Source organism: Triticum aestivum, chromosome 7B, assembly GCF_018294505.1.
Source record: "Triticum aestivum cultivar Chinese Spring chromosome 7B, IWGSC CS RefSeq v2.1, whole genome shotgun sequence".
In the NCBI taxonomy this organism is placed as follows: domain Eukaryota; kingdom Viridiplantae; phylum Streptophyta; class Magnoliopsida; order Poales; family Poaceae; genus Triticum; species Triticum aestivum.
In genome coordinates, this window is record NC_057813.1 from 177725753 (window position 1) to 177738782 (window position 13030).

General features: G+C 45.5%; 1 protein-coding gene across 3 annotated transcripts; it reads right to left on the minus strand.

The window, feature by feature from the left end:
- Nucleotides 1-1513: 1513 nt before the first annotated feature.
- LOC543024 (E3 ubiquitin-protein ligase RGLG2) lies at nucleotides 1514-4789 on the minus strand. 3 transcript variants are annotated; one of them, XM_044578726.1, is made up of 12 exons: nucleotides 4480-4789; nucleotides 4177-4397; nucleotides 3533-3617; nucleotides 3282-3422; nucleotides 3089-3202; nucleotides 2908-3005; nucleotides 2721-2800; nucleotides 2503-2608; nucleotides 2288-2415; nucleotides 2016-2187; nucleotides 1866-1922; nucleotides 1514-1761 (listed from the first exon to the last, which is right to left on the minus strand). In XM_044578726.1, exons 2-12 carry the CDS (start codon nucleotides 4312-4314, stop codon nucleotides 1681-1683), a joined length of 1200 nt encoding a protein of 399 aa, XP_044434661.1. In that variant the 5' UTR covers nucleotides 4315-4397; nucleotides 4480-4789; the 3' UTR covers nucleotides 1514-1680. The 3 variants fall into 3 exon arrangements, with proteins under 3 accessions (XP_044434661.1, XP_044434662.1, XP_044434660.1); XM_044578727.1 differs by having other exon boundaries at nucleotides 4177-4363; nucleotides 4475-4789; XM_044578725.1 differs by having other exon boundaries at nucleotides 4177-4363; nucleotides 4480-4788.
- Nucleotides 4790-13030: the final 8241 nt, after the last annotated feature.

Here is a 13030-nt window from a genome sequence, read left to right on the forward strand (position 1 = left end):
TGCTGGAAGGCGATGCCTCTGTGGCGGCCGAAGAGGTACATCAGCGATGATGGAGGTGGAGGGTGCTGATGCAAAGTAAGAGGGGAAGGGGCGGGGTGGGAGGAAATGGGACCGGGAAGGGGATTTAGTGGGCCTCGGGTGTCGGAGAAAATGTGTACGGACCGCCGAGCAAATCGATACATGTTTGCGTGGATGATACAACACGTCTGGATCGCGCGATTGCGGGTAGTTTGACGGTCCGCGTTGGAGATGCCCTTAGCCCTAACAAAAAAGGGGAAGCTTCTTGTACTGTTCTAAGCCTCTTCGGCATGATTTTGAAAATCTTTCTCAAGAAGCCACAAAATTTGAAACTTAAAACAAGTGCTTGGGCCTACGAAATTGGCCATCAGTAGAGATGAGAATGGACACATGATCACTCAAAACAGTAGGCAGATTAAGCACTTTGGTATCGGGGTAAACAGCACACCAGTCCGGATTTCCCAGCCTCTCTCTCACCCAGCGGCGGCTTGTGAATGGCGATAGGAAATCCGTGGCACCAACCAGCACCGGTGGGATCTGGCAGTGCGCGCGAAACGAGACAAGCACTGAGCTGTCGAGCTCCCCACCCTCAGCGCCTAGCGCATTTGTCTTGCTCCACCGCCACCGGGCCAGCGAGCGACAGTGCCACCGGCCGCCACTCTGGAGCGTCAGGGGTGACTGGCAGGCGAGCTAGCCTCTAGCGATTAGACAGGCGAGCCAAGCTTTCCCTGACTGCTACAGCGCGCTGCGCTCCCGCTCTGGTCCTCCCGACTTGGCCTTCTCTAGCGATGGGGTAGCATGGACGGACGTATATGCACCGATGGCACAGTGCACCCAAATCCTTCCTCGTGTCCGTGGTGCAGCCTCTGCCTCTCCTTCCTCTGTCCTTCCTTCCTAGGAGTGCTATATATGGCGTGTGTCGCCGTGCCTTCCTCATCCTCACACCTCACTCTCAGTTTTCTTGAATTGTGGAGCTGTTTCGTCGGCATTGTATTGCCGGGGTGCAGCTTAGCCGTGTATGGATGAATCGATGGTGCAGTCCGACCAGCTTTGAATGCTTGATGCAAAAGGTTAGTGCATGTATGGCTGGCTGGTGCCGCTTGCCTGGCTCCCTGAATGCCATCCGGGAAGCGCGCCACTGTGGGAGGCGTCCCTCCTGGTTGGCATTGAGGGAGTCAAGCAGGCCTCGGCTCCTCCTTCCTTCCTTCCTTCCTTCCTTCCTTTACTATGCCTTTCTTCAGGTCTTGCTGCCACTTTGCTAACTGTCTGCGACGGCTTATCCTATCCGTGTGTTTTTCATAAACCAATACAAGTTGTTCTACCATGCATTGTGGGATGCCCATTTGTATTCATTCATTTACTAAGAAGTATACCAAAATGCAAGGCGTTTTCGGGTTTTTTTTTCTTTTGAAACGGAAGTTTTGCGTAGGCTCTACTGAAGTTTTCGGGTTTTTCGTAGGGCATAAAAGGTCACATAGGTTGACAGCCAAATGCATTCGGTACCAGCCACTAGTAACACTAGCATTAGGTTTGAACCATGGAACTACATCGATACTAGGGGCAATGTATATATTTACACTTTCCTTGGTAGCAACATCGACGTTCTTTTCTCGATATCCTAAGTGTGCACAAACTATATAGCTTGCTTCTCGCTCAAGAGCTTCAGTAGAGCCTAATCCTTGTGGAGATCGCTCTCTGGCAAAGGGGGCAAACCTTCAGATCTTTCCCGCAGTCGGCGCATGTCTGCATTATTCCGACACATCATCGCTTTATCAGTTCAAAAACTTGGTGATTTAACATCAGACCCCAAAAAACATTTAAGATGCATTTTCAGGACGTTTGAATACCTGGTGCCCACATCCAAAAGCCAGGTTCTTTGCTTCAGACCAGCAGATTGGACAAGTCTGCACAACGAGTTCAGCATTGGATACAAGTGTCAAGCGTAGCCACATCACTCAGCATACAAAAATTGCTGCTTACAAGACACTGAAACGTACCTGCTGATCACCCACATCACTGTCCTGTCGAGGTGCTGATGCATTCTTCTGTGGCGACCCATAGCTGGTGCCAGGCGATTGAGTCTGCTTGACAGTTGAGCATCCAGAGGGTTGTCGATAGACACTCACAGGTGGAGGTAACACTGATCGGTGCGGAAATCCTCTTTGTTTGCTGCCCAAGAGAAATACAAAGGAGTTGGGACTACTGCTGCAGAAAGGCCAGGGCTGTAGTTTTTCAGCAATTATGTGAGTTTGGTTAAATAGTAAAATACCCAAGAAGCTGGAGGTTCATTGTTGCCTTGAACTGAGCTGGGATCTCCATAAGTGCTGAAAGAGCAAATTCTGCCTCCTTTTTGCTAGTAGGAATAGGCCTTGACATGATCTCTGTGAAGTTAACAAACTGCAGTGAACCAACATCAGTATTTCTCATGCTAAGTCCAGTCCAAATATAGACGGTCAATCAACAAAGATTAACAAAAGGATTTACCTGGAAATTATCAAATGCACGAGAAGGTATGTTGTCATCAAATTGCCTCATCATATCCCAGGGCCCATCACCGACTCCAACAAGCACAATTGACAAAGGGTAGTCACTGGAAAAAGAAATCGCAATTGTGTTGAAATGTAAGAGTTCAGTAAGACAGTTTCTAAGTAAATACAATTTAAAAATGATCTTAATTGTGGAAACATCAGGTATATTATTACCTTGCTTTCACAATGGCATCTATAGTTTCCCTTTCCTGTGGGCTCAACTGGCCATTACCAGTGTCAACACTGCGTGTAACCTGTGCGAATTTGCAAGGAAAGCATAACAAGATTAATGAATTATGAACTCATTAACTCAGGTAATAGTTTACAAAAGAATCAGCACAGTACTGGTACGAGAATAAACCTGTCCATCTGCTATTATGAGCAGAACATGGTACTGGCCACCACTACTATCAACAATCCCAATAGCAGTCTCAATCATAGGTGCAAATGAAGTGGGACCTGTTGGTAAAAGTAAATCATATAAGCGACATTATTATTAGCACGTTTAATTGAAGAAGGCTACAAAATTCTGATACACTAACCAGCCAAACGAAGCTGCGGAACAATTTCTCTGTATCGCCCAAGTGCTTGTTCAAAGCCATCACACGGTTGGTTCTCAGGATAGAAGCTAAATACCTTTTGGTCATGAGTAGTAGCTGTAGTTTGAAAACAGGATTGTCATATATTCATTTTTTTAACAAGAAAAAAGAGCCTCGAGGCATGCTATGTACTGACCATCACCGAATCCAAAGCATGGTATCAGATTGTCCTCATCAAATCGTGCTAGGGTTCTCCCGATAATGGATATAGCCTGCTCATATGGGTTTGGAGTGTTCCCTATTGCATGCAAGCTCCGGTTGTGGAAGGACACTTTACCTAATTAAAAGTAGCAATCATAACTCACCAGTCATTTTTTAGGAGAAAGCACAACAAGGAAAACAAGGAGTGAAATTATCGTGACGTGATGTTTTCATCATTGAACAAACCTGTCCATTCGTTGCTCTTGGTGAAATCAATCCCAACGATTAGATTTGAGGACTCCAGTCCAGCATGTGAAAGAGCATCAGTCACCTAGATTAAGCAGGGAACATAAGAACTAAACTGAATTATCGTGGTATGGGAAAGATGTGTTATGTCACATGTTCTGTAAATGGGAACATAAGAACTCGGTATGCGAGATGCATAACGTAAATTAGTCCTACACAAAGAGCATTCCACACACAAAATAAGTGGTTGGCAAGTAAGTGTGCGACTAACACGGCTAGACTCCAGTCAGTGGTTGGCAAGTAAGCATATCAAGAGCTCTACATTTACTTCAAGAATCAGTGCACGATTGCAAATTATCACACATTTGGGAAATTTTACCACCCCCAAAAAACAAAACAGAGAAGAACAGAACAACCTTCAGAGGATGTATATGAATCGATTAATTCTTGACATTAGCACAGCAACAAATGCAGTTCCCTCCAACACGGCTAGAACGGATCACAGCACACAATTCACGCACCACGGAACTATTTCCAGCCAATCGAAACGGCCGACGATTCCACGAGGCCCGCGTGTACCGCTGTACTAGGAGGAAGCAATGGAACCGCGGAGCAAGAAGAAATCACCGATCGATCCGGCTGACCTGCTCCAGGGTGTGGTAATCGTCGCCGAACTTGGCGAAGCGGTCTTTCCCTCCCGGCGCGGCGTTCTTGCTGTGGTCCTGGTTGCAATGGTGGTGGTGCCGCCCCGACGAGTTGTCCTTGGAGCCGAACGCACCCATGGCCGCCTCGCCTAACCAATCCCCCCTCTGTCTGACGTCCCCTTACTCTCTGTACAAACGAAGCAGCCAAGAATCGAAGGAGCCTGAGCAGAATCAGCAGTCTGCGGAGAAGAGCGAGCAAATCTTGGCAGAAAAAGAGGGTAGGGTTTAGCGGGGCGACCTCACCTGGAAACGGCGGAGAAAAACCCTCGCCGGGAGCAGACGAGAGAAGCGCGGAGGGGAGAAGCCACCAACCAACCGCCGGGATAGGAGGATAGATGGAACAGCCGAGAGAAGATATAGGGGGTTAAACAGGCCTCCGGCTGAGATCAAACAACCCACATTGCGCGAGGGAAATCCTTCATGGGGAAGCAAGCAAGCAAGCAACCCGTGGGCGTGGCGTGGCGTGGCGTGGCGTGGCGTTGCAGGCAAGCAGAGCCAGCCCCCAAATCGAGCGGCGGGGCGGAGAGACGAAACGGGCAACCGGAAGGAGATAGAGTTCGTTCGTTCCTTCCACTTCGGGTTCCGTGGGCTAGATCTGGGCCGCGGTAAGTTGCGGGGACGGGCCCTCGCGCCCCCGAGTTCGCTGGGACGGGCCCAGCTGCCAGGGACACATGTGCTCGAAAAGGTAGGATAGGAGTGTGATGATGCGTCACGGAACAGACGATGGTGCTCCGTCAGGAGAGATGAACAGAAATGCGGTAAAACTGGGGCGACAGGGAGGAACACGCGGGCGCATTTTTAGCTGGTTTCTCGTGTACATATGTCGATCTTATCGACGGTGTATCCAGATAAGGCACCCTATGGCTCTCTATGTGCAAAATGACAGTTTTCATCATTTCATATTTGTAACATATATTACAAGTGGAAGCTTCGTCCTACTAAACAAAGAAACCGTCATCTTCACCAAACCTTGTGAACATATCACGTGAAAATGGGCACAAAGCTGGCGGTTTGACATTAATTATTTTTCTAGATGTGCGTCGTCATGTGCCGGCGGCCATTTTGAGCACCATCACCAAATGAACCCTTTTCGGCTAGGCATGACACATTCTTGAAGGGCAGAGGTTGAGCAAAGGACGGTTCTAGTAAATAAAAATAAGCAATAGATCATGGAGAGTAGGTGTTGGCACGTGAGTGTTGGATTCTTCTTTTTGTGAAACCCTTTTTTAACCCAAGTCTAAAAGTCCACCTCCATTAATAGTTCTGAATCCTATAAGTACTCATTCGCTATCCAGACTATCACAAGTAATTTCAGACGAGCCATGAATCTAAAGGAACCAGAGACAATGATGTGGAAGAAACCTCCAGGTAAATCGTACAAGTTGAACGTGGATGCAGCTTATTTTGAGAATGGTACGGGTGCGGCAGCTGCTATTATCTGAAACCATCGTGGTGAAGCTGTGGCGGGGGCATCATGGTTGTTGAATCATCTCCATGATGCGAAAACGGCGGAGGCGATCACGCTTTAGCGAGGGCTGAAACTGTTGGAAGACCATGGCTGTCAATCGGTGATTGTTGAATCAGATTCGATAGAAATTATTCAAGCTCACAATGGTGTAAATGAAATCTAGAGCCCTTACTCCCCTATATTAACATATTGCTTTCGGAAGGCTCTCCGTATAGGTGTTGTTTCTTCCATGCATTGTCATAGGAAGGATAATAGATTGGCCAACAATCTAGCTAGATATAGTTTTGATTTATGTAGCGACCAGAGTTTAAATAGTCTGATCTCTGTGCATCAGTGTCATTCCTGGATCGGCAATGCTGACACGCACAGTACTTGAGGATTAATAACAGAGTAGCAATCACACACTTATTACATCGAATGTCTCAAAAGGGAACTTATTACAATAATATGGCTTAAGGCCATCTAAAATCGATAACAGCGGAAGGCTTGGAAGATAAAGTGAGTACATCAACTCCAACGGCATCACTGAGTGAAAGACAACGACCTATGACACCTTACTCATCGTCTGAAAAGTCTGCAACATGAATGTTGCAGCCCGAAACGGGTCAGCACATCGAATATGCTGGCAATGTAACACATAGAGTAATGAACAGAATAAATGCTATCACTACATGCATATTTGGCTGGTGGAAAGCTCTATGGTTAACAATTTTGCATAAAGCCATTTTTTCCCTACAACAAAGAAATAAATTTTATTTAACTATCATGGTGGTTGTAAAACATTGAGAAGGTTCCTCCAACTCAATCCCAATTAAGCATCATCATTAAACCCAATCAAATTATATTTAGAGTGATGAGATCAACATGATAATCCAAGAACTAGATACTCAAAACGTCCATAACCGGGGACACGGCTAACCATGATTAGTTTATACACTCTGTAGAGGTTTGTGCACTTTTCCCCACAAGACTCGAATACATTCATGGTCGAAGATTCGAGACACGGTCTTTCTGAAGCATTAACTCTCTACTTTGGATAGACAGTACCACCTAAAACCCATTACATCTGCTAGTCTAACTCTTCAAGAGCTTCACACAACTTACTCAACTATGCCAGAGCCCATATTGGCTTGTTGCTGCACACGGAAGTTTCTAGCATGAAGAATCTTATGATCCCTTTGAGCCTGGGTGGCGGACTGTAGGATGATCACACGGGTACTCCGGGATATCCTAGGAAAACACTGGATTCTTCAGGTGCCCTGACAACTACTGGGTACTCCATGGTGCCTCAAGCAATCCACCCAGATGTGTATTTAAGTAGCCACCTTAAGTAAACCATTAATTAATAACACTCACATCTGTCATGAATCACTCGAACCAAACAACGTCTACAAGCATAGCATAGCAGTATAATTATAACGTAAAAGTAACTCCCAAAGGTTTGATAATAAACAGGTAATAGGTTCTACCTCATCATCTACTTCCCAAAACCCACATATTAATCAGATCCTAACCATGCTATTGTTTGAGGATTGATCTAATGCAATAAAACTGGGTAGTAAAGAGGTACGATCAAAGTATTACTTGCCTTGCTGATGATCCGTGAAACCTAGAGACTCGTAGTAGCACGCTTCACACTTCGGGTACTCTATTGCAAACAAACAAAGCATACAATAAGCACTCAACTAGAAGCACGGATAAAACTCAAATAAGAGATCTAACCAGAAAGTTCAACTTAAGAACTCCAGTTTGCAAACAGAATCAAATCAAACGAAGCAACGAAACTCAAACTGCAAAAGAAACAAGATCCGTTTACTAATCTGGTCTAAAGTCAAATTTTACAGTGCTAAAATCTTGTTCAAGTTGATTAAACAGAAAGAGGGCTTCGAGACAAAGATCTAGGCGCTTGAATCGTCTGATTCCGATAAACGAGCGAAAAGATAAACTAAAACGAAAATCAGGGCAGAAATCGCGACCGAAAATAATCGTGGAAAACCTTGGAAAAAGAAAAACTGACGAACAGGCTAACGAACGAACGTTCGCTGTCTGCGGCTAACGGATGAAAACCGTTCGTTAAAACGAACGTACGAACGGGCGTTCGCTAAATAACTAAACCGAGAAAAAATATAAACCCGGTCTAAAATAAAATAACCGAGGGTTTCTAAAAAAACCTACGGTTTCTAACGAAAACCGGCGGCTACCTCGAGACGGGCGGCGGCGGCAGCGGGAACTCCGGCGGGGCGGTGAGCAACACCGGCGGGCGGCGGGATCGGCGGCGGGGCGGCGGGATCGGCGGCGAGGCCGCGGGCGGCGGCGACGGCGTCCGTCGGCGGCGGCAGCGGCGGCGGATCGGGCGAGGCGGGGCTAGGGTTTGGGGTGGCTCGGGCCTCGCCTCTTAAAGGCCAGCCGGGCTGGAGTCCTAGTCAGGCACGACCCGGCTAGGTCGGTTGACTTTTTTTAAATAATTCTGTACAAAAAAACAAAGAAAAGAAATAGTAAACTCACTCCAAAAATTCTGAAATAAATTTTCCCCGTCCTCTAAAAATATAGCGGACAAAGTGAACATTTATTTGGGCTTCTAGTACAATTTTGGAAAACGCATTTTTTTCCTAATTCAAATAAAATAGCAATAAAACTCCGAATAAAATACTTATTTGATTTTAATATTTAACCTCCAATATTTCTTTATTTTGGGAAAGTCATTTTATCCCATCTCTTTTATGTTTATATAAGAAATATTTGAAGAGAAAAATAATTAAAATCAAATGATCCTCTTTTCAAAAATTTGAGTAAACTCAAATATGAAAATAACGAAATCCCAACTCTCTCCGTAGGTCCTTGAGTTGCGTAGAATTTCCAGGATCAACCCAAAATGCAATAAAATATGATATGCAATGATGATCTAATGTATAACATTCCAAATTGAAAATTTGGGATGTTACAAACCTACCCCCCTTAAGATGAATCTCGCCCTCGAGATTCGGCTTGGCTAGAAAATAGGTGAGGGTGGTCCTTCCGTAGGTCATCCTCTCGTTCCCAGGTGGCTTCATCCTTTGTATGGTGGCTCCACTAAACTTTGCAGAACTTGATAACCTTGCTGTGGGTGACTCGGCTGGCAAACTCGAGAATCTTGACTGGTTTCTCCTCGTAGGTCAAATAGCTATCCAACTGAATCGCTTCCAATGGTATTGTATCTCTCAGAGGGATATCGGCCATCTCTGTGTGGCACTTCTTCAACTGGGAAATGTGGAACACATCGTGAACTCCTGACAATCCTTCGGGCAATTCCAACTTGTAAGTAACTTCTCCCATACGCTCCAAAACTCTGTATGGTCCCACAAAACGTGGTGCTAACTTTCCCTTAACTCCAAATCGCTTAACTCCTCAAAGTGGGGACACACGAAGATAAACTCTGTCTCCGACTTTGTAAACTGTCTCCTTGCGTTTAGAATCCGCATAGCTCTTCTGCCTGGACTGGGCTACCTTGAGTCTATCGCGAATCGGCTTAACCTTCTCTTCAGACTCTTTAATCAAATCTGGACCAAACAACTGACGGTCTCCAACTTCATCCCACAACAAGGGTGTCCTGCACCTCCTTCCGTACAATGCTTCGAAAGGGGTCATCTTCAAACTGGCTTGATAACTGTTGTTGTAAGAGAACTCTGCATATGGCAAATTGTCGTCCCAACTAGATCCATAATCTAGCGCACAAGCTCTCAACATGTTCTCCAGAATCTGATTGACTCTCTTGGTATGTCCATCTGTGTGTGGATGAAAGGTTGTACTGAACTCTAGCCTGGTACCCAAAGTCTTATGCAACTGATTCCAGAACTTTGAGGTAAAATGGGTTCCTCTGTCTAATACAATGGTCCTCAGAACTCCATGCAGACATACGATCCTAGTCATGTATATTTTCGCCAACTTAGCACTGGTGTAAGTGGTCTTCACTAGGATGAAATGAGCTACCTTCGTCAAACGATTGACTATCACCCATATCGAGTCATAGCCTGAATGAGTCCTGGGCAATCCCGTGATAAAATCCATGCCTAGCATATCCCACTTCCATTCGGGTATCGGCAATGGCTGTAGCAATCCAGCTGGCTTCTGATGCTCTGCCTTCACTCTCTGACATACATCACAAACTGCTACATACTCCGCAATATCCTTCTTCATTCTGGTCCACCAGAAACTGTCCTTCAAATCCAGATACATCTTGGTATTTCCTGGGTGAATCGAATATGGCGAATCATGGGCCTCCTGCAGAATCAACTTCCTGATCTCCGGGTCATTAGGCACATATACGCAGTCCTCAAACCATAAGGTATCGTGCTCATCCTCACGAAATCCTTTAGCCTTTCCTTTGCTCATCCTTTCCTTTATCTCGGTAATCTCCTTGTCCGTCTTCTGAGCTTTTCTGATTTTATCCATCAAAGTAGACTAAATCTCCAATGCTGCTACATAGCCTCTCAGAACTATTTCCAAACTAGCTCACGAAGATCCTCTGCTAACTCCTTGGGTAACTCTCCGGTCATGAGCGTATTGACATGGCTCTTGTGACTCAACGCATCGGCTACTACGTTAGCCTTTCCGGGATGATAATGCAACCTCATATCATAATCCTTGATGGGCTCCAACCATCTCCTCTGCCTGAGATTTAACTCCTTCTGCATGAAGATATACTTCAAACTCCTGTGAATCGTGTACATCTCACAATGGTTTCCGATGAGAAAATGTCTCCACGTCTTCAACGCATGCACTATGGCTGCTAACTCCAAATCGTGTGTAGCTTAATTCAACTCATGGGGTTTAAGTTGTCATGAGGCATATGAAACAACTCTTCCATCCTGCATAAGCACTGCTCCAAGTCCTCGACGAGAGGCATCGCAATACACTTGATAATCCTTACGTTGATCTGGAAGAATCAACACTGGAGCTGTAACCAAACGTTTCTCCAACTCCTGAAAGCTGGCCTCACATTCATCAGTCCATTTGAACTTGGTGTCCTTCTTCAACAACTCAGTCATGGGCTTTGCAATCTTTGAAAAATTCTCAATGAACCTTCGGTAGTATCCTACGAGTCCAAGAAAACTCTGGATCTCTCCAACTAACGTGGGGGCTTCCCAATTAGTCACAGTGACAACCTTGGTGGGGTCTACTGCTATTCCTTCTCCGGATATAACATGTCCAAGGAATCCAACTTCCTTCAACAAAAACTCACACTTGTTGAACTTGGCATATAGCTGATGTTCTCTGAGCTTCCCAAGTACCAAACGCCAATGCTCCTTATGCTCCTCTTCATTCTTCGAGTAGACCAAAATATCATCAATGAACACCACGACGAACTTATCCAAAAACTCCATAAACACCTTGTTCATCATGTTCATGAAATAGGCAGGCGCTTTAGTCAGAACAAATGACATAACGGTATACTCATATAGCCCGTACCTTGTGGTAAAAGATGTCTTAGGTATATCCTGCTCTCGAATCTTCAACTGGTGGTAACCTGATCGCAGGTCGATCTTGGAAAATACTTTAGCTCCTTGTAACTGATCAAACAAATGATTGATCATCGGCAGTGGGTACTTGTCCTTGATCGTCACTTCATTTAATCCACAATAATCGACAACCATTCTCAACGATCCATCCTTCTTCTCCACTAGAAGCACTGGTGATCCCCAAGGAGATGAACTTGGGCAAATATAGCCTTTATCTAGTAACTCCTTAATCTGCTTCTTAATTTCCTCCAAATCCTTTGCGGGCATCCTGTACGGTCTCTTAGATATTGGCCCTGTGCCTGGAAAAAGCTCAATCAAAAGCTCAATGTCTCTATCCGGTGGCATGCCTGACAAATCCTCTAGAAATACATCAGGGAAATCCTTCACCACTGGTACTTCCTCCTGTACAACTCTTGATAAGGAATTCACTTGAGTCCTCTTCGGCACGTGCCGGGATACATACTTGATCCTTCTTCCTTCTGGGGTGGTGAGAAAAATCGACTTACTGGCACAGTCAATGTTCCCTCCATACTTCGACAACCAATCCATGCCTAATATTACATCCAGTCCTTGCGATTCCAATACTATTAGGTCTGAGGGGAACACGTAGTTACCAATCCTCAATGGTAACCGATCACACCATAGGCTAGCCATATACTCTGCTCCTGGCAAGGTTACTAACATGGGTGACCTAAGGGCTTGGGTTGGCGGGTTAAACTTATCCATAGATCCCCTTGATATGTATGAATGTGATGCACCAGTATCAAAAAGAATGATTGCAGTAAGTGACTTAACCAAAAACTTACCTATTACTGCATCGGGTTGCGCTTCAACCTCCTCCATGCTAACGTGGTTCACCTGTCCCCTGTTGAAAGGGTTGGGCTTCTTCCCAGGGCTTCCATTGCCATTTCCATTCTTTGCTTCAGAACACTCCGTGGCGTAATGTCCATTCTTCCCGCACTTGAAACAAGTAATGTGACTTAGATCCTTCTTGGCGGGTGTTGCTGGGTTGGAACGGTTCTGTCCGTTGCTTCCTCCATTACCATTCCCATTCTTGGGGCCACTATGGTTATGCAAACTCCCTCCATTGTAATTATGACATCCATGGTTATGGTGAAGGGGTCCTCCCGAGTTCGGGGTAAAAGGGGGTCTCTGCTGAGCTCCAGAATTGTACTTCCCTTGTCCATACTTCCTCTTGTGGTTGTCAATCTGCTGCTGCTTCCCTTCAATCATGAGATCTCTATCTACCAACTCCTGGTAGTTGTTGAAGGTTGCCACCATCAACTACATGCTCAGCTCATCATTCAGTCCTTCCCGAAACTTCTCATGCTTAGCTGCATCTGCAACAACGTCATCTGGGGTATAACGTGCTAACTTACTAAAATCATCCACATACTGGCCTACTATGCGTCCTCCTTGGCGCAAGTTGCTAAACTCGCGCCTCTTCATGGCCATAGCTCCTGCTGAAACATGGGCAGTGCGAAAAGCTTGCTGAAACTGGTCCCATGTGACAGTGTCGATGGGGTAAGTGGCTGTGAAATTCTCCCACCATGATGATGCGGGTTGATAACCCACAAGTATAGGGGATCAATTGTAGCCTCTTTCGATAAGTAAGAGTGTCAAACCCAACGAGGAGCTAAAGGTAGAACAAATATTCCCTCAAGTTCTATCGACCACCGATACAACTCTACGCACGCTTGACGTTCGCTTTACCTAGAACAAGTATGAAACTAGAAGGACTTTGTAGGTGTTGTTGGGTAGGCTTGCAAGATAATAAAGAACGCATAAATAAAAAGTAGGGGCTGTTTTAGATAAAGAAGCAATAAAGTAA

Excerpts from the sequence above, each read along its gene's own strand:
- LOC543024 (XM_044578726.1), bottom strand. The coding sequence starts at position 4,314 with ATGGGTGCGTTCGGCTCCAAGGACAACTCGTCGGGGCGGCACCACCAC. Across the intron at positions 3,618-4,176 it reads ATTACCACACCCTGGAGCAG|GTGACTGATGCTCTTTCACA; the intron begins GTCAGCCGGATC and ends TGCTTAATCTAG. Across the intron at positions 3,006-3,088 it reads TCCGCAGCTTCGTTTGGCTG|GTCCCACTTCATTTGCACCT; the intron begins GTTAGTGTATCA and ends TTTTACCAACAG.